Here is a 19,662-nt window from a genome sequence, read left to right on the forward strand (position 1 = left end):
AATGTTCTGTCTCCACAACATTCAACCACTGAATGCCTTCAGGTGGGTGTCAGATTGAGGGCAGCGTGTTGTGGTGAAGGTATTACCAGAAAATTGCAGCTCACCTCAAGAAATTGATGTCTGTGTGGCTCATTATAGAAAAATTGGTGGTTTTTCTTGCAGTAAACAATCTGTACAGTTATCTACAGCAGACATAAGTGGATGTGATTGCTATCGCCTTGGGGATGGATTACCAAAGGCTTTTCATACAGGAATCAAAAGTCTATACCTGTAACTGAGTGAGGGGGGAGATGGACATCTCATAAACAACAACGACCTGCTTATTTTTGGAGACAATCCTCAGGTAAAGGAGTCAATGCCACATCTGACTTGTCATATTGCTTCGAGCAGATTGTGAAAACTTTGACAGAGACAATTCAATTTCAGATGGAATAATTAGAACTGATTGCCATGAACTTTCACAGGTATGTAGAGCGGTGCGTGCGGGCTGGAGGGTGAGGAGAAAAGAAACTGCTGAAAAGTCACCATGTTACAGGGATTAAACGATGTTTAATCAAATGTGACGCGTCTCATTAACAGCCAGGTCCTCTGGCCGCCGTGGGTAGTAGAATGCCATCTGCTGTTAGCTCTGAATGACTCTGTGAAACTTGGCGTCGACTTGCGGTGAGTCATCCGTCAAGCTCTGTCGGAGGAAACAAATAGGCGGCCATCAGAGGCGGTGACAGAAATGAATCAGGCAACTGACATCACTGACGCACATGTTTACCTACAGGGTGTGTTGTCTGTATTGGTTTAATGTCCTCTCACGTAATGAAGAGTCACTTTTCATGTACTCATTTGTTGCCATCATTATGTCTCACTGTTATAAACAACCTATTGGTCAGGTTTGACATTTACTGAGAGTTAATGAGTTTCAGCTGGTTCTAAGTGCTATTATCTTGACAAAATTAAGCTTCCATATTGTTAGTTTTCACGTAGAAAATCAGGAAAATCTGTTTGTTTGTTTGTTTGTTTGTTTGTTTGTTTGTTTGTTTGTTTGTTTGTTTGTTTGTTTTTGCATGAATTTGCAAACTTAAGGTCTCAAAGACAGAGCGATTACTGTGTAATATTTGACTCAGACTGACTGATAAAGGCAACTGTTCTGGTTAAAATTATATTTACTCCAGAACAGTGGTCTCCTGCTTTTCCAAACCTGGAGGATTGCATTGGAAGAATATTTTTTATTAAAGGATAGAACATTGAAAAAAAATGCAATAACTGTAAATGTAACCATTTAAACCATATTTGACAGTGACCTTAGAAATACATCCCAGTGGGAAAACAATACAAAAAGCTGAGTACTGGAGTAAGATGGTTTTCAGCTTAGAGATGTTTGTGAAGACTGTTTGGCTTCTTGTCCACATTTCAGTCAGGGCAGGTTCAGGCACTGCATTCAGTGTGATAAATTAATACCCAATAAACAACGTTTAATCTTCTGATTTCAGTATAAGATTATCAAATGGGAAAAATACCGTTGTTTCCTGAAGACTTATTAACTCTACATGTAATGGCTGGGAGGCTTGACAGCCTGGGTCGCCCGCAGTATTTCCTGTATTATCTGTGACCCAGCTGATGGCTCTGTATCAACGCAGAAGTGCTCCGGCTTCCCAGAACATCAGTCTTAAGAAAATCATTACTCTGACTGTCTTTTTAATCTCTGACCGCAGCAGCTTGTTGTTGACTTTCAGGGTCGAGTGCGACGGTGAAGCCGCCTGTGTCCCACACGCTGCTGCTTCACACAACCATCGACCAAACTCTGATGCATGCCGCTCCTTTTGCAGGAAGGATGCATTAACAGCTGCCTAAGCTGGGGCTGGTTACCTTGAATTGCTCTTGCACTGTGCATTTTAACATATTGTTTGCTGCGTTTGCAATTAATGTGGGACATCATCGAATTCTCCTTGAATAGTAGGTTTTCTCCTTGTTGTGTTCCCTGATCCATCAGATCGTATCGTTCTCTGAGCCACGTGCTGCATACAGTTCAAACATTTTCTTCCCATGGAAGTCTTTTGTCTGCCCTATTAAGGACGTCTGTTCTCTTGAGTGTATGTGGGAGGGTCTCATTGTGTCCTGGGACAGAGGACACATACAGTATTCACCTACTGTTGTTTGCTGTTGTATTGTTAGTGTTGCCTGACTGGATGTAGAAGTGGCTGATTCCAGGACACCAGTTATTTAACACCTCTGATAGACTGTGAGTCTATGAGTAAACCAGTTCAACAAATGTGCCTCTTTCATAACCTCGATGACCAATTCGCACGTCGAATTTTTTTTGTCAAAACTTCCCACACTGGGAACATCTTATCATTGCATATCAACACTTCCTTATTCCTTCTTCAAATCTGGCTGAAATGTCGACAGAGGCGTCACCCTGCCTCACCTCTGCATGCTTGCCCATCTGTTCCCTGCTTGGATTTAGCCTGTCACAATATTTCATTGTGTGTCCCCAGTTTTATTTTGTCTCACTGTTTCACAGCTGGCATCACCGTCTCGTCCACTTTCCTGCATGTGTCTTTGTCTGCCTAACCATCTGATTTACTTTCTATTCTGTGTTTTTTTAAGAGACTAATACCACCAAAACTGAGGACTGAACGATACAGGAAATCATTCCTGCCTGTGGCCATTAACCTGTACAACTCCTCCCTCTGAATGGCCCTTGGACTTCACTGTCACTGTCTGGTCTGTTCTGTTGTATATTTTACAATTTCACTTTGCACATCTGATTCCATTTCGCACATTTTTTTGCACATCCAATATACTCAGTATATTACTTATTTTTATTACTGTACATTTCATTGTGTTGCATATTTTGTGTTGTATATTTCTTATTTACATATGTCTTTAGTATTAATATTCTGTTTCTTAATATTGCCTTTATATATATATTTATTCCTTCTTGTTCTTTCTCTCTTTTTTATTCTAATCTGTAATTCTGTTTTGTGTGGAGCACTGTACAAAAAACAATTTCCCCTCGGGGATCAATAAAGGAATGCTGATTCTGATTCTGATTAGTGTTTTCTAACAGGAACAACTGGCTGTTTGGCTAACACTCAGACTGTGACGTAGATTAATGTGCACCTTCTATAGAGTCCCATGAGGCTGGAATACTCATTAGAGACCAGAAAACAAGATTACTGGATAAATGGAAAATGTGGAAACAGGCATAACAAATTAAAGGGAAAAAACACTATAAAATATCTTTGTTGTTTGGCTTTCGCAAGACCACCGGAACAGCTTCGGTGCACCTTAGCTCAGGTTCTTCAAGTCTCTGGGACACTACTGGACAGACACACCAAAGGCTAAGCAGCGCCACCACCTCCCATTCATTTTCTGTTTCATGGACTAAATATAATGTGCCACGGGAGGGAAATGGGGATCTAGTACATCTTGTTTATGGAGGACATGTAATGCAGTTGTTTGTGGACATTGTGTTATTCAAGAAAAATGTAAATAAGGTAGCAGATGACCCTTCCAGAGAGTTTAGGCCAGTGACAGTGTCCACATCTGTCCGGCTGATTTCTTGTGTGCGGCTTGAGGCGGTGCGCGTTCCTGCAAAAGCGGAAGTGTTGCATTATGAATGGGGAAGCAGACAACCTGCGATGCTGTCACTCAACACTGTGCTAACCTGAGACGTCCTCACTTATCCATTTGACACAGCGTGCACACACACATGTAATGTGATTCTGAGGGATGGAAACCAAATACATTCAACATGTCCAGCACGAGGGTTACAAATGCTGCCTTACTGTTTGCTCTGGAACCTGTGAGTCACTCTGTCCTCCAGCGATGTCCGTAACTCAGTTTTCTGTGGAGAAGGAGGACTGAGTTCAGTTAGATTTATCTCTGAAGGGCCATATTTTGAAATGTACTCAGCATGATTTATATCATAACTCAAGCTGTCCTGAAAAGGAGAATGAAATTCAACATTCCTTCTTAAGAATGTGTGATGTTTTTTCTAATCCACTGCATGTAAAATCAATATTTGCGACAGCATGAGTCAACACTGTTTATCTTACAAAACCAACATCCAACAAATTACACATCATAGGAAAAATTCTGATCCAGATCTGATAAATTGTCCATTCATTGCTGCTGTGCTACTCTTTATGTCTCTATACACTCATTTGCATGAGATACACATTGTGGATTTTAGCCGTACCTTAATTTGCATATTGCTGAGCAGCGTCCCACTGTTCAGCAGCTGGTTATACTGCCAGCCCCAACCAACCTCCCCCACGTAGCTCTGTCTCGGCACAGGAGGGGGGCCGTGTGGTGCAGCTCGCCACAAGTAACTGAGGTCACCTGTGGCCTCAGGTGATGAGGCGCCCACACCGATGTACCGGGGGAAATAATTTGATCTCGGCCTGTAGTCTCCAATTCCATCTGGGCCTTGTTAGAATCAGTGGACGTGTGAGAAAAGGTGAAAAAGTAAAATTAAATACAGAGCGAGATGAAGCTGAATCCTTCCCAATGGGAGTTATTGTCAGTGATTAACTCAGCAGAGCTTAATGAAAACGAGGAGAAAAGAGAGATAGATTGCTTTTTGTAAAGGTAAAAAAAAGAAAAGAAAAAAAAGGCTTTTAGCTTCAGTTACATGAAGGAAATATAAATTATTAATCCTCAGAAAATGTTGTGTGATATAATATTCTAATGTGTTGGCATGTCCAAGCTTAATGCCCTAATGCATACAGAAATAATACAGGCACAGACAGCTACACACTCAGCATGTCAGCTTACTTTTAGTCCTGGTGACAGTGCCATCATGTGTCCAATTACAGTTATATTTACGAGGACACAGGACATACAGTTTGCTTATGGAATTGTTAGATACTTTCCCACCAATTAGCTATTTTGCTAGTGAGAGCAATAAGAACATATAGTAGATACAACATTAGAGACATGGCTTTAAATCATATTCTGAACATTTTAGAGCTACTTCCTAGAATTACACTCGGTTGCACGCCACATAAACGCATTGTGTCCATGCTTGTCCTACCTGTGAAGATCATCCTTTGTCCGTGCTGCGGCTCTCCTTTAACTGCTTCACTTTTTTGCATCATTTTTCCACAGTTCTGTTTGGATTTGTTGCACGTGAGGTACACCTGTATAAGAGGCGCCCCTGGGTGATAACTTGAGCCCGGCGGTCTGCTCTGTCCATGCGGTCATGCTCGGTTGTCCTGCTACTACTGGTTGTCATGGCCCCAGTGGTTGTGTTCCAGTTTTGACGCTTCCTCTGTTGAAGCATGACCACTTTTATTCTAAGCACTGTTTTTAACATGTTACAAAGTAACAACTTCAACAGCATATTATATTATTGTTTTATATATTGCACTTATTATTCATACATATACCTGTATACTTATACTGCATGTACCGTTCACACATCAAGGCTACTGCAGTTGCACAATTTAGTTTAAGATACTGTCATTTATATGTTTTATCAAGCTTTTTTAAATGCCACCTTTCTGATTTCTTATTTTATTTCATTCATTCTATATCTGTTTTCTTGCCTGTTAGTCGCTCTCTGTGATATTATAACATGTGAATTTCTCTTCAGGGATCAATAAAATATTATCAAAGCTTATGTTTTCTTAGATTTTGACACCCTGTCCAGACACTGGCTGTGTAAGTCAGCCCCTGCGGAATCTTATGGAGTTTCATAGAGGTCACTGCAGGCCAAAATAAAAGCATCCAAAAAAGGTCTGAAAAGGGATTGTGCATCCACAAGCAAATTCCTTAATCCGAAGATTCCTCGTGAATTCAGTACCACTTTAAAGCTGATTCTCTCAGTCTAGTGTTCCTATTGGAAACTTTCTCACAGTGTGATGCATAGGAATGAATTTCCATCTAATAATCCATATCACTCTATATATATTTTTAGTTCATCCTATCCTTATCAAATGTTGCGGCAGTTTTGTAGCCACCTACATGTGTAGTACCTCATTAAGTCACAAGGTGGCCCCAAAGCATCACTTTGTCACATTGCACTCCTCCCTCCCTATTTCCAATTTTTTTTTTTTTGTTAAATGGTCTCGCCCATGAGCCGCCCCTTGTGACTAAATCTCCGTCAAGTCAAACATAGATAACAACAGTTATACAGGAAATTTAATGATTTTGCCTTCAAAATAAGATAAAAAATTGCGATTACTTGAACAATTAAAAGCAAAAAAAGGCACTGAATCAAAGACACTCAGGGGATTAAATATTAGAATAAGCTAAAAATAGATCTTTAAGTCATTATGTTACGTCATAATGCGCCCTAGACTTGGGCAGAGTTCGTTGTATTTCATTTAATCAATTGTATAATTCACATTCGTCCTTGGGGTTAATTAGATACGTTCGAGGTAATGCACAGCTGTATTTATCTTTTTCAGAAAGACCCGCATATGCAATTGCATTTCGCATGTAGGTGGTTATTAATAGCCTATGGATATGTGCAGACAAAATTACATTTTCGGATTTGTCGGGGGAAAAAAAAACAACAATAAAAAAAACAATAATTTAATTTCAAGCAGACCGCTCCCTCGACATACAATTCGTTTCCTCCATTGTCTCTTTTTATTAACGTGAAACGCGCGCCTCTCTTTGAGGCTTTATTTTGAAAACCCATGAAGGAAGTGCAGCTGCCGGCTGTGGCTGACTTTATCCTGCTGTGTCAGTCACCATGGTGGCATACAACAGAGCAGAGCGGCGGCGGACCTACCCTCACTTTTAGACCCAGTAAAAATGTTAATATACTGAATTTTCTCAGTGACTGAACTCGGGTCTACCTCTCACAATGGACGCCAGGCTGCTGTCGACCGGATAACTGTTAGCCGTTAGCTTACTTTTTTGTTCGGTGGATCCTACATGGGGTTTCTTTTCGTCGCTAGCAAAATGCTGAAGAGACAAGGAATGGCTTTGATGAACGTTGCCTTGAATAAAGAGACATTTTTGACTGTAAGGAAATAACTCCGAGGGACAGTTTGAGCCGCGCGTTTGAAAGAAGTTTCTTCTCGGTGGGACTGGTGTTGGCAGCCGGTTTCGGCTCGGGCAACGGAAAGACAGACGCCCCGAGCAGACTGCCCCGCTCGGCTGTCTGGCTCCAGTCGTGGCCTGGCTCCGGGCACTCCCAGCGTATCCGCTAGCATCGGAGCACAGGCGACGAGAATAAAGCAAGACAGCAGGGGGACTTCTTTTGTTTATATCAGTGGAGCTGGATCATTTAAAAGCATTTTATTAGGATAAGAAATTCACATTATCCTCCAGACGGCGTCTTCCAAAACAATGGCGTCTTATGTGGATAACAGCTTTCGGCAAGCTGTGATGATGAATCCGGCTGAAAGGACGCAACAGGTCAGGAGAAATAATTTATTATATGTGTCTGCTAATTGAATCTGCATGTAAAAGTGGCGATTTCCGCTGTGTTTGACACTCACTTGCGACATCACAACATTGCAGCAGCAATTGTAACAGGGTGGCTGTGTTTCTGCAACTGTTGCCATTCAGCTTGTTCCTGTGTGAGTATGGCCGCATCCCGCTAAGCCCTCTATCAGCGGAGATAATCAAGGCTACTTAACAGAACAGCAGCCGGAGCCTCGGTGGGAATCTAACCCCTTTGTGCCGCTTGTTTTTGCTTTGGGCACTTCTGAGAGTTTGCAAACGTGGTCTCGTGCTAAAAAAAAACGACCTTTGCATCGCTTAATCAGTTAAAAAGGTTGGAAGGATGAGAGGTGCAGGATTGGGCTCATCCTGGAATAGCCGGTAGCTTTTGGTAGCGCATCAAAACACAAGTTAGCCATCGTCATGTTTCTCTTTTATTTTCTCATTCTTGTGAGAGACTCTTTAAGGATCCTTGCCTCTGAGGTAGGCCAATTATTGATGTTCTTTTCCAAGTCTTTCTCTGGGATTTAGGGCTTCATTGGGCATTAGTACTTGCTTAATAATGTTTTGCAATTACTTTCATTGCGGCCAAGTTTTATTGGATGGTTTCTATTCCTGGGATGAACAAACATGGCAGCATTTCATGTGCGCCAGTTGCAAAGAATAAAAGAAAAAAAGCCAATGCATAATGCTGTGATATTATTTTAAACTCAGGACTGACCGTGTGCATTATCACCTCATGGTCATCTGATCCACACCACTAGGTTTTAATGGGAAGTACCTCTTGTGTCGCTTCTGAACGTGCAAAACCAGTACGCTGTGGTTATTACCCTTGAGTCACACACACACACCCAAGCTGGCATGTCTTCAGATATTAGCAGTTAAGCCTCACAGATAAATCCAGTTTGGCTGTGGGGATGGTATAATTTCATTTTGGACAGTGCTTTCACTGCAAATGGATGCTGCTCCAGCAAAGGCTTCACACACAATGGACAATCAATGGCCACCACTTAAACCAGTGGGCTGCAGTTAGTGGCACAGCCGCCTGCCCATCTATCTGACATTGAGGAAACAATTACGGTGTCATTGACGGCCGGTTAGCTGTACTAGGCTCATGGTCTTTGCAGCTTTATGCAGGGAGTGACAGATGCCGTAATGGTTGTGGAAACAAAGCCACAGATGAATTTGGTTGGCATCAATGGCAGCAGTGTCAACCTGAGACAAGACTAAGCATTGGTAGTTTATAAATGGGCTCAACTAGTGATTGTTTTCATTATTGATTGATCTCCCAGTTGTTTTCTTGCTTAATTTAGTTTTGTCCATGAATGGAAAAATGTATCTTTTAACAGCGTACAGCTAATTTTTCATTTAATTAATTCACAAGTAGTTTAATATGTTATTTGTTATCTCGGAGCCAGTCTTCCTCTCAAATTGATGTTTCATTCACCTGCAGTGTCTGTTTTTTCTTTTATTTCCTGTGGACTCCGAGATCTCCCCTGTAGGAAATAGTTGCTGGTAGTTATGATGATACACTCCTTTAAGTAATGACTGGAAATGGATTTTCAGTGTTTTCCAGTGTTGGTGTGAGTAGGTGTTTTAAAGCTGGCTGTCTGTCATACCTAATATAACCTGTCTCTTCCTGCTAACCCACCTGAAAGAATCTAATTCAGCATGGCTTTCAGTGTCATATCAACATCTGAATGCTGTTTCTGAAGCTTTCTGGAATATGTAAGGGTAGATTAAGCACTTGGAATTTCTGAGCTGGAAAATAGTCTGATTAAAAGATACCGAGGCTTGGACAAAATATGTCCTGCGAGGCGGTTCAGTTAAAAAATGTATTGGTATGTGTGTGGACCTTCAATGCTCTGCAGCTATGGTTTGAACCCAAGCTGTGTGAGTATGCAAACATTTTAGGAGGTCTTTGAAATGCTGCAAAATGAACGGAGAGGCCAGCTAGGACGGTTTGAACAATGACTGCGTGACAGTGTTTGAGTCAGAGATAAAAGTGCAATGTCCTGACAGGATTTGGAGGTCTTCAGAAACACTGCATTCATGTCATTTTGCAGAGGAGAGAAGTCTGTTTTTCACAGCGACAAAAGCCGAGACGAGAAAGCCTGTGATTATCCTGCAGAAAAGCAAGAAGACATGTTTATAATCGCTGTGAAGTCTTGTCGACATTAAGCTTCATGGTACTGAATATAATGTGACTGTGTGGTTCTGCAGGTCTTCTCCTCTGTGGTTTTCAGTAGCAGCACCTTTCCCGGTGTTCTTTTCAAGTGTCCGGCGACTGCGGTGGCTGACGCAGTTTATCCTAATGGTTCTGGCAGGGTCTCACTGTCAGGATTAGCTAACGGTTAGAGGGATCTGTCTCTATCGCTCAAGACTGACCACGGCGGGATTTAACCCTCTGCCTCGCCCTATTGTCACATGGCAGGTTAAATAACTGACCACTTGACAGCTAGTGTTCATGCTGGCTTTGTCCGTGTCATTTGCTTGATTTTGGACTGCAACTGGAAGTCCACCGCTGTCAAATTTCCAGTGTGCAAAGTAGACAGGAGGCGGTCTGATGGTCAGGAAAGCAAAGGGAGGAGGATGCTTTTTTCTGTAAAGCGCTGCTGCACATTTTTGCAGTTGTGGCAGTTGTGAATTAAGATAACATGACATGCCTATTTGAGCTCTGATTTCTTTTTTCATGTCCAAATTTCAATAAAGCATTGGGAATTACATCCCTTTGGATAAAACAGCATTTCTTGGGGAGCCTCCAGTTATATGATGACTTTGCCAACTATTAGGCTGCACATTCCAACTGTTTTCACCCAATTAATCTTTTTTTTTTTTTTCAAATTGAATCTTAATTGGGTTGCAAAGATGATTTGAGAGGATTTCATCATGTAGACTCAATCATCGTATTATCTTTAAAGAGCCTCTCCTCCACTGTCGTCCCTCATTTTTCCTCCCAGCACATATGTCTGCAGGAGACCATAACAGGACAGACACTGCAGACGACGCAGTGCCATTGAGCCTGCCTCAGCAGAGGGGGTTTCTAGTATGGGCCTTTAAGCACCACACAGTCATCCTGAGCAGACTTGTGTAAAACTTGACAACAAATCACAAAACTTTATGACATGATACACTGCCGGGAAATTATCGGGAAGAAATACCAAACGTTGTGTTGATATTGTATCAGTTTTCTCGCCTCATAGCAGTATAAATAAAACACCTTGAATGATGACTCTAGCAGCCAGATAAGGTGTTTTAACATCTGTTTAATAATAATTGTATTAATCATTAATAAAGTTAGTATTAATTGCTTCCCTACAATGCATGTTCCTTATCAAACATGAAGCCCAGGCTTTGTGTGTGAAGGCGTGTGATTGTCAGGTCAGTAGGTGGGAGTTGAGCTGTCTTTAGTGGTCCAATCTATGCATTGAACTCTGAGATCTTCTCATGAAGTTGCAGATTAAAAACACAAGTATTAGTAGATGGAGACGCGGCAGTATTTTATGCAGTGAGCTATTTGCATGCTGAGCTCTTCAGTCTTGTAACGATGGCTGCTGTGTGTGTTGAGAATTGCTTGTATATGGTGTTCCGTATTTTACTGTTGGCTGCAAAGTTAATCTCATTACTTTGTTTGGACCATGAAGGCATTGAACTGAACTAATTTGAAATGCATATTTTGATGCAGCATCCATCTCTTCGTCTCATCATTCAACAGTGTGTCATGAAGGACCAAGACCATGAAACCCGAGAGTGCACCGTCCAATCAGGAATTAATGAGTGAAATTGATTTCTTCAGCTGTATAGGAACAAAAAACTGCACACACACACACACACACACACACACACACACACACACACACACACACACACACACACACACACACACATGCACACTTGGCTCTTTGCAGTCACAGATGAAAGCTTCTGCTTTAGCTGGTCTGTTAATCTGCAGCAAGTAGCTGGACTCAGGGCAGACACAGCAAATGGAGAATAGACTTCATTTATATTGCACTTTTTTAGTCCTACTGACCACTCAAAGCAAAGTGTACTCCACACACATTCATACACTGGTCATGCAAGGTCCCACTTGCTCATCAGGAGCAGCATTGGAGCAATTTGCAATTCAGCATCTTGCCCAAGGACACATCAGCATGTAGACGGTAGGGGCCAGGGATCAAACCCCAGCCCTCTGATCAGTGGATGACCACTCTGCATCCTGAGCCACAGCCGCCCCCGATCTCTCCTCTTGTTTAGCCAGGTGGCAAAGCTAAAGGCCACAAACAAGTCCTCTGCCGTGGTGAGGCTGCTTCACAGCCTCATAGCTGGAGGGACAAGCTGCCTACTTTACATTGTTTCCACATATTCTGGAGAGATCAGTGCAGGCGTGCAGAGACTGAGTGAGGAGGGAGGATCGGCTCTTTGCACGTATAGTGGATATTCTTGACCCTGGTGACTTTTAGTGGGCTAAATAACTCTTAATTTCTAGGCTATTAGCTGGTCATTACTCAAACTTTAGATACAAACAGCGGGGACTTTAATAGTCCACCTGAAATAACAAATAACCTTTTGTCTGGAGAACAACCAAGGCGTGATAGAAGAGCACCGAGAACAGAAAAGAAAGGGTCAAGAACAACAGACTGAGTAAAGAGCCCTTTGTTTTTTAAATCATTTGAAGGAAAACAGTATTTGCTTTCAAATGAAGGCGAAACCGAGCCATTTATTAGCACAGACCTGCCATTTACCTCACAGCAAAGACGTCGCAGCTTATAAATGGCTCAGAGCTGTTTGCTTAATGCACTCAGCCATATGATTTTAAAGAAGTAAATGCCTGGTTTATACATGAATGTGCACACTTTACTCAGACAGTAGAATAACAGCCTGCTGACAGTGAATTTAGTCAAAAGATATTCACTTGTCGAGGCGCTATTGTAGTCATTTTAGCCTTAACTTTACAGCCCTATTAAATCAGAGTATACATTACTATAAACCTGCAGAGGAAGCAGTTGCTACAGGTTGTAAAATGACTGATGAGCACAAAGCTGGCCTGTCTCTCAGTATCCTGCCTGCAACAAGCAGCAGGAAGAGGAAAAGCGTCAAGGATGCTTTTTGAACTGAAGCTGGAAGAATAGTTTGACACCAGAACCTCTTTCCCCTCGAAGCTGTTTTTTTTTCTGACGCTGGGTGTTGTTTTGTGACTGCCTTCCTATTTTTGTCAGGACGTCAGAAGCATGTGAACGTCTATTTAAAAACCACTCCAGATTGCTGGCTCAAAAAGTAGGATGGACTTATGTTGCACGCTTTTCTGCTGGAGGCACAATGTTGGAATTTTCCCAGGCAGCACAGGGTTTTCTGACTTTCCAGAACTCCCATCCATTCTGTAAATTTAGGCATTGCTCGCCATGGCGTTTTACTTGTGCTCTGCTGCGCTAACCCTGTGGAAGCAAAGTGATGTCACATGTTATTCTTGTGTTGAAAGTGGAGGCCGAGTGTAGGCTGAAGTGGTTACACACACCGCGGTCACAGTGACGTATTCCTCCCAGTTTAAATACAGGGGATGATTTCAGGAAGGGAAGAAAGAAACAAACGCACCAACGCACGATACCCACATGGAAGACCAGCACAGCCTCCGATTGGCTCATTTGAATCATGCTTTTAAAACCATGTCAGCCTTTTTCATGATATCGTGATGGTAATAAAGAATAGGACTGCCTACGGGTCAGTGGACCCATAAAAGGTATTGATTATTGTATTAAAAGTAGTGATTCTTCCGTGTTATGGCTGTACGGGCAGCATCTGATGAAAAGGTTGAATCTTAAATCATAAACATAGCCGCTTTACTGCAGGAATATGGCATTTATGGCTGTTTTACTGTTTAATTGCACAGTTTTACAGTTTAATTGTGCAGACAAATGTCTGATATCATAGGCTGACTCAAAGCCAGAAAACATGCATTCCAGAAACTGTTCTTACTGGAATACACCAGGATATTTGTGTAGCCCTGTGCGCCTGTTACTCCCTGAAATCTAATAAAGAAAAGACCAATTGGGTATAGTTTATGTTTAAACGCACCACTGAGACTGAAGTAAGTCAAACGCACAGTGGCTCTTGCCCCGTGAAGCATGATTTAGTACTAGTGGAGCACAAAACCAAGCCGAAGCTCTTTAATGTTGGCTAACATTTCTACTTGTTGCACTGATCCCTCTTTACTGATGACTAAGGTAGGTGGATATTTGAATTCACATCTTCATCATCAAGTTTAGTTTTTTCAGTACAGGGCACTGGAAATCTGCAAAGATGCATGTGGCTGCTGGTCTGCTGAGGCTAATGAGAAATTAAAGGGTTTGTCCGTCTGCAGCAGGTTCCTCCCTGTGTGATCTTTGAGCGGTGTTGCACAGTATTAGGGCTGCAACGAATTCTTATTGTCCTTCTTGATCAATCTCTGACATTTTTGCTATTATTCGCTTTTGTCCATGAAATATGGAAAGCACTCAAACGCTCAAAGCCCAAGTTGACATACACAGATCGTTTGCTTTCAACATTCAAAACCCAAAAGTATTGAGTTTAATGTCATTGAAGACTAGAGAAACCAACAAATATTCACATTTTAAGAAGCTGCAACCAGAAAAATTCAGTCATTCTTTCAGACAGAATCAATCATCAAAATGGTTGCAGTTATTTTTCTGTATGGAATATAAGATATAAAACAATATTTTAAAAAGATGCACTACCAAACAGCAAAAGACTTTTCACAGCGTTCGAGGCGGATACTTCCCCAGGAGCTGCATATTGGTAAAAAAAAATGCTCATTTTGCCAAGTTTGCAAAAGTATCCTTGATATCCTTCAGCAGAATCACAGCAGAGTTCCTCTTTAAACAATAGAAGGTGAAAGGAAGTTGAAGTAACTCATCTCCAAAGGCTTTATCGGGAGACCCCATGCTGGCTTCTCTGTTGCTTACTCTGCCTCTCTCTGCTGTTGCTGCTTTCTTATTCTGGTCTTGAATGCTGGCAGTTTGAGGCCTCATTCCAGGCTATGTCATTCATAAACTGGCTGCTTTGATCCACCGGGTTGAACCTCTCTATTACAATAACTTTGCAGATCTTGGATCTTGTTTTGATTGCATTTTTGGTTTAAAAGCAGAGTGCACAGCAGACGCTTCAGCTTCTATTTTAAGTGCTGTATCTGATTGGAAGTGTCAGTGATCGTGTGCGGTCCTGAGGTTGCGTGGCCGCCAGTCTTTCATCATGTCAGATGGACCAGGATGCTTCCCCTCAGGGTCACACTGTACATATGTTACCATGTTGCATGTTTCAGTTTCTAATGTTCGCATTCCTTGAGATATTTTTAAAACAAAGAAAAACAGCTCTGGACTTGAGGTTCCAGAAATTCCATCGGCCTTCGCAGCAGAAGGCAGTAGACCTCATAGCACGGAGCGGCCACAATCTTTACATAACTTAGCCCGAGACCCACTTGGCTGCTTGTAGAGATTAAAGAATAAACCACTCCTGACGTGCAATATTTACACGACTGCTATTGAATTACGCTATTTGCTGTGGTTGTCATTAAGAGCTTCGTTCCTTTTGGAAATTCCAGCATTTGGAAAAAGTGACACCTACAGTACAGAAAAGGCTGACAGCGTAAGCGAAACAAATGTTGGTGCTTTTTAAAGTTCAGTCGGCAAACCCTAATTCAGACCACGTCTCTAACACAGTGACACTGAACTGAAGCGAAAAACGTGTTTTTTTTTAATCTGTCATGTCATTGATGTAAACATCTCCCCGACTTGGAGCGAGTTTGCATGCTAGCCTCGTTCCCACACAGAACATGCTCACTCTGGTGTATAATCTGCTGTATAATCCTCCTCTTGGTGAACTGCTCAGACATGAAGTAGATCAGATGGAGAGCTGATTAATTTGTGTGATTAGAGATCTCTAAATCCCAGTATGTGGGTTCACATGCAGCTAATACTTGTTTACAGTATTTCTAACAATGGCACTTAAAGATGGGCGCTGTTACATGAACAGGGTCAAGATCAGGGCAACGATGTGTCATGGCTACTTGTAAACAAAATTAGAAGATACTGTTTAAGTCTATTTGGCACAGTATCAATGTAGTCTAGGAAGTATTTTTAATTAGATTTATTGCGCACAGCTTTTCAGTATCATCAGCAGAAAAAGCCATTGGCACCTTATGCCTCCATCCTACTGCTACTGTGGAAGCAAGGCCGGGTTCATTAGCGGTATGGTTCTGTGTATCTGTCCACCTGCAGCAACTAGAGCCGGTTTCATTAACGCTGTTCCTCAAGTGGATTACTCACCTGCTTAAAGTTAAATCATTCAAATATTAGTCAGTGAACCAATGGTAACCTTCACAGCACTGAAGGTACTCTGAAATCTTTTGCTTTTCAGTCGCTGCTCCAGCTTCATGCAAGGGACAAGCTCCTGTGATATCTGCAGATAATTTTCAACTGAATATATAATACACAGAAGCATAAAGTAAACAGGTAGTAAACCTGCAAACCACAGGGATATGTCTCTTTCACTGAAGTAAAGAAAAATTCATGCAAATTATGAATAGGATGTGAAGCCTAAAAGCTCCCAGTTCCCATAATCCATCGTTTGGCCACATTTGGCACCTCAAAATCAAAATTCCATAGCTAGTAGCACTCTTTAAGCCAATCAGATTGAAGCAACAAAGTTAATCCCCTTCCAACAGCCAATTGTGTCTGTATGCAACAGCAATGCAGCCCCTTCCACTGTGAACAAAGACAGACTGTGGTAGCGTTTTCAGTCGCATCACTCTGACCTGATGGCTGATTTTGCATTGTTTGGTGAGCACCTTCCAGTCAGTGTCGAGCTCCACTGTTGAGTCATAACACTGTTTGCTGAATGCGCCTTTGATCCTGATGCGGCCTGTCAAGCCTCATGCAAACTGTGGTTTATTAACAGCTGTGCTGGTGGTAGGCAGGTAATTACTTGCCATGTGAGTTAAAAGAGGTGATTCATTACAACACTAGTATGAGCAGAAACAGCTGTCTTTGCTAATGGATGCTTGTGTCAAAAAGTGAAAAGTGCTGCAGCAGCAGTCCTTGAGTTCTGCCAGTGGGAACATGAGGCATAGTGGACAGCTTAAACAGAAGGCAAAAAAAGGAAAACAGCCCTGCACGGCCTGAAAAGAGAGCAGCGAGGAGAGGAGGGAAAAAGCCTCACACGACATTGTTTTCCCCATTTCTAAATCAGTGATTAGGAATACTGTTGTTCCACTTCCTGTGTGCAGTGGAGCAGATTGGTGTACAATATCTGTCCTGTTGAAACCTTATCTTTGTAATTGGTCCCTGAGGGTTTGTCTAACCTGTGGCTGGTCACGTTTCTAACTCTGCAGCACTCTGCCCCTCCGTCGCCCATCAGGGAAAATGCCCGTTCATTACCAAGGCCTCGACGTAATCTGATTCTCACTGGAATGTTTGACAGTTTCTCCCAGCTTCCTGCTTTTGGGAAGAAGGGGGTAATTATCTTAGCTTGCCTGAACTGAATCGCCGATTACATTCTCTCTCTAACGGAGTACAGATCGCTTTGGTGCCAGTCGGAGATTATCAGGGCACTCTCTGCTACTCTTAAACCACAGAGCTTGTGTATGCCCAGATTTTTTAGGATCCTACCTCTGGGGCAAGTTTGTGGAAACAGATTTATTGCTGTGATGCAACATTCCCCTCTCAGCCCAGTTGACATTGACTCACTCTGGTGACATTGGGGTATGCTTTTCTCTTCCCATTGCAGCAGTAGTTTTTCAATAAATACTGTGATGTCAGTTATAGCCCAGCCTTATTTATTAAAAGGCATTAGTTCGTTGGCGCCTCAGTCCTTGACCGGGCTAATTGACACTTGCCTCGGCTGACCTCAAACAGCCATCCTCTGCCAGACATTTTCCCATATGGCCATATATTTCCTTCACACTTAAACCGTTCCTGCTGCGAGCAAACCCTTTTCATTAATCATTCTTGCCACGATTAGCATGCAGATCTCCTTATGTGTTATGCAGCCTTGGCGGAGAAAAGTATCAAAAATAGGGTTACATAATGCCACATTAGCAGGTCTTCAGAGAGGCTAATGCCCGTGCAATCTTCTTATATTTGCTTATTTGTGATTGAGTAATGCGGCTAGCTCCTTTGTTCTATTTGTAAGCAAACATTCACAGGAGTAGGCTGCACACCAAAACCCATTATAGAGAAAAAGGGCCTTAGTCTGAACTGTACAACACAATACAGTGGGCAGGGATCAATCACACTAACAAAGGAGCCTTGCAGCGTCAGTCAGAATCACAGAATCCCGATGGCCCTGCAAGTTTATTTACTGTGAAACTTCCCTCCCTTGAGTGCATTTACGCAATTGCGCCCTACATATTGCTAATGGGATTCTGTGTCAAGAGGGAGTAGTTGTACAGGCTTGCTAATCACCGCCGATCACTCAGACACTGCTGCATATGTGTGATGTGAAAGCATGATGAGACATTATTCAAGGACGGAGAGCAGTGTTTGATGCCGGGTAGATATTTAGAGTAGTGTCAGTGGAAATGAATCTGTTATAACCGACAAAAGTAGTTGCTAAATTCACATCTTTCTAACATTAACCACAACAATTTGACAGTGATATTTCTTGAGATTATAGAATAAAATAGAAGCTGTTGTAAAACCATTTAACTTCAGTTGATGGTATTAGATTTTTTACTTTTATAAGTTAGCAGACTCTGAATTGGCAATACAATATGACTGTTTTAGAGTATTGCTGCCTCCATATCTGTAAAAGTCACATTTTTAATGCTTAGAAAAGGACTCTAATTTAAATCCCTCTTATTGAAAACATGAATACAGTATGCAGTCATGCCTTGAAAGAAGAATAATGCCACTTACACCTCGTAAGACAAACATGAGAGTCACAGTGAAACAAGGTCAATAGCTTTTATTGTTCCTGGTATGTATTTGTTTTGGAAGATAATAGCTCACTTCTGGAATATCACACGCGATCCTGACAGAACTAACAAATCTGAAAGACTGACGCGATTGAACAAATTGCAACAGTTGTTGAGCGGTTGACTTATTGCAGCGATAAGGGTGATTTAAAGACGACTTTGCGACTGTGACCGCGTCCAGTGTGCTATGTTCTGGACTGTATTTAACTCTGCACTGTACTCGCTGTTATGCTGGCTTTATGTGGCTCACACTGGGACGGAGTTCTCATGATGGTTTTGTCAACTTGTGTAGGTCTGACTGCCTGCGGCTATGTTATTATTGGGCTAAGTGAAGAGTGTATATGATAATAATTGGTGGGAAAGATGCAGGCTAATCATGCATGCTTCCCTATACTCTCGTATGCTTTGAATCCACCAGCAAGTGTGGTGTGGACCCAACACAATGACTCCTTGTTACAACCAGCTTCTGCTTGTCAAAAACAGTTAAAATCGCACCAATTATTTTGTCGCCGCACTGGGAATGGCTCTTTTAGCTAAACTGTACCAACTGCACTTGCCAAGCAGACTTAAACAAAGACTTGTGTTATAGGCCAGTACACCATGACTTACAATTAAGTTTATGGAAGTGTTGATGAAAACGATGGTAACTGCAATAAGAAAACTAGTACAGACGTATATTTCACTGAATAGATTCATTCCATACGTTAGAGATTTTAAATACTTTTTTTTCATCATCTGTGCTCAGACAGGATTTTATTGAAAAAATATACAGTGCAATAAAAATGCACACCATTGCCTGTCTGTGAAAACCAGAAATGACAAAATGTCCAGCTTTTTATGGCTGAAATGAAGCATTCTGTGTTTGCAGCTTTCTGATAATGTATTTGTCAGAAAATAAAATGAATTTTAAATGGTTTATTTATCTGAAAACTTCAAAATCATGATGTATATGCAGCAAAGCAAAATGCACATAAATACCAATTAAACTAAACTAGATCAAATTGAATAAGCTCTTAAGAAAATGTAATGAAACAGAAAAAGATAAGATCTACCGTATTCCTTCCTTTTACTTTGAGTCGCTTAAGTGATGCCAAGGAAAGGGAAAACCTTAACTTGTGACCAAAGTCCCGAAAGATCACAATGGGCCGCCATGTTTCTTTTGTAAAACATCCTCAGGATATAGCCTGAAATCCCCATCCGTCTGGAGCTGAGGCCTATTTTAGTCTGAGTGAAGTGAAAGGCTTTGGGTGGGATCATAAGGCAACACTGTAAACAGGAAACTTCCATTCAAGACTAGG

At 41.7% G+C, this 19,662-nt stretch overlaps 1 protein-coding gene across 6 annotated transcripts in view; it reads left to right on the top strand.

The window, feature by feature from the left end:
• Positions 1 to 6,696: 6,696 nt before the first annotated feature.
• Positions 6,697 to 19,662, top strand: part of rapgef2b (Rap guanine nucleotide exchange factor 2b) — a 104,481-nt gene continuing 91,515 nt past the window's right edge. For all 6 annotated transcript variants that reach the window (XM_070961944.1, XM_070961947.1, XM_070961946.1 and 3 more), the window contains exon 1: positions 6,697 to 7,374. In XM_070961944.1, the coding sequence (XP_070818045.1) occupies positions 7,306 to 7,374 (69 nt within the window). In that variant the 5' untranslated portion in view covers positions 6,697 to 7,305. The remainder of the gene's footprint in view (positions 7,375 to 19,662) is intronic.

The sequence above is a fragment of the Chaetodon trifascialis genome, chromosome 5, assembly GCF_039877785.1.
Source record: "Chaetodon trifascialis isolate fChaTrf1 chromosome 5, fChaTrf1.hap1, whole genome shotgun sequence".
NCBI lineage: Eukaryota > Metazoa > Chordata > Actinopteri > Chaetodontiformes > Chaetodontidae > Chaetodon > Chaetodon trifascialis.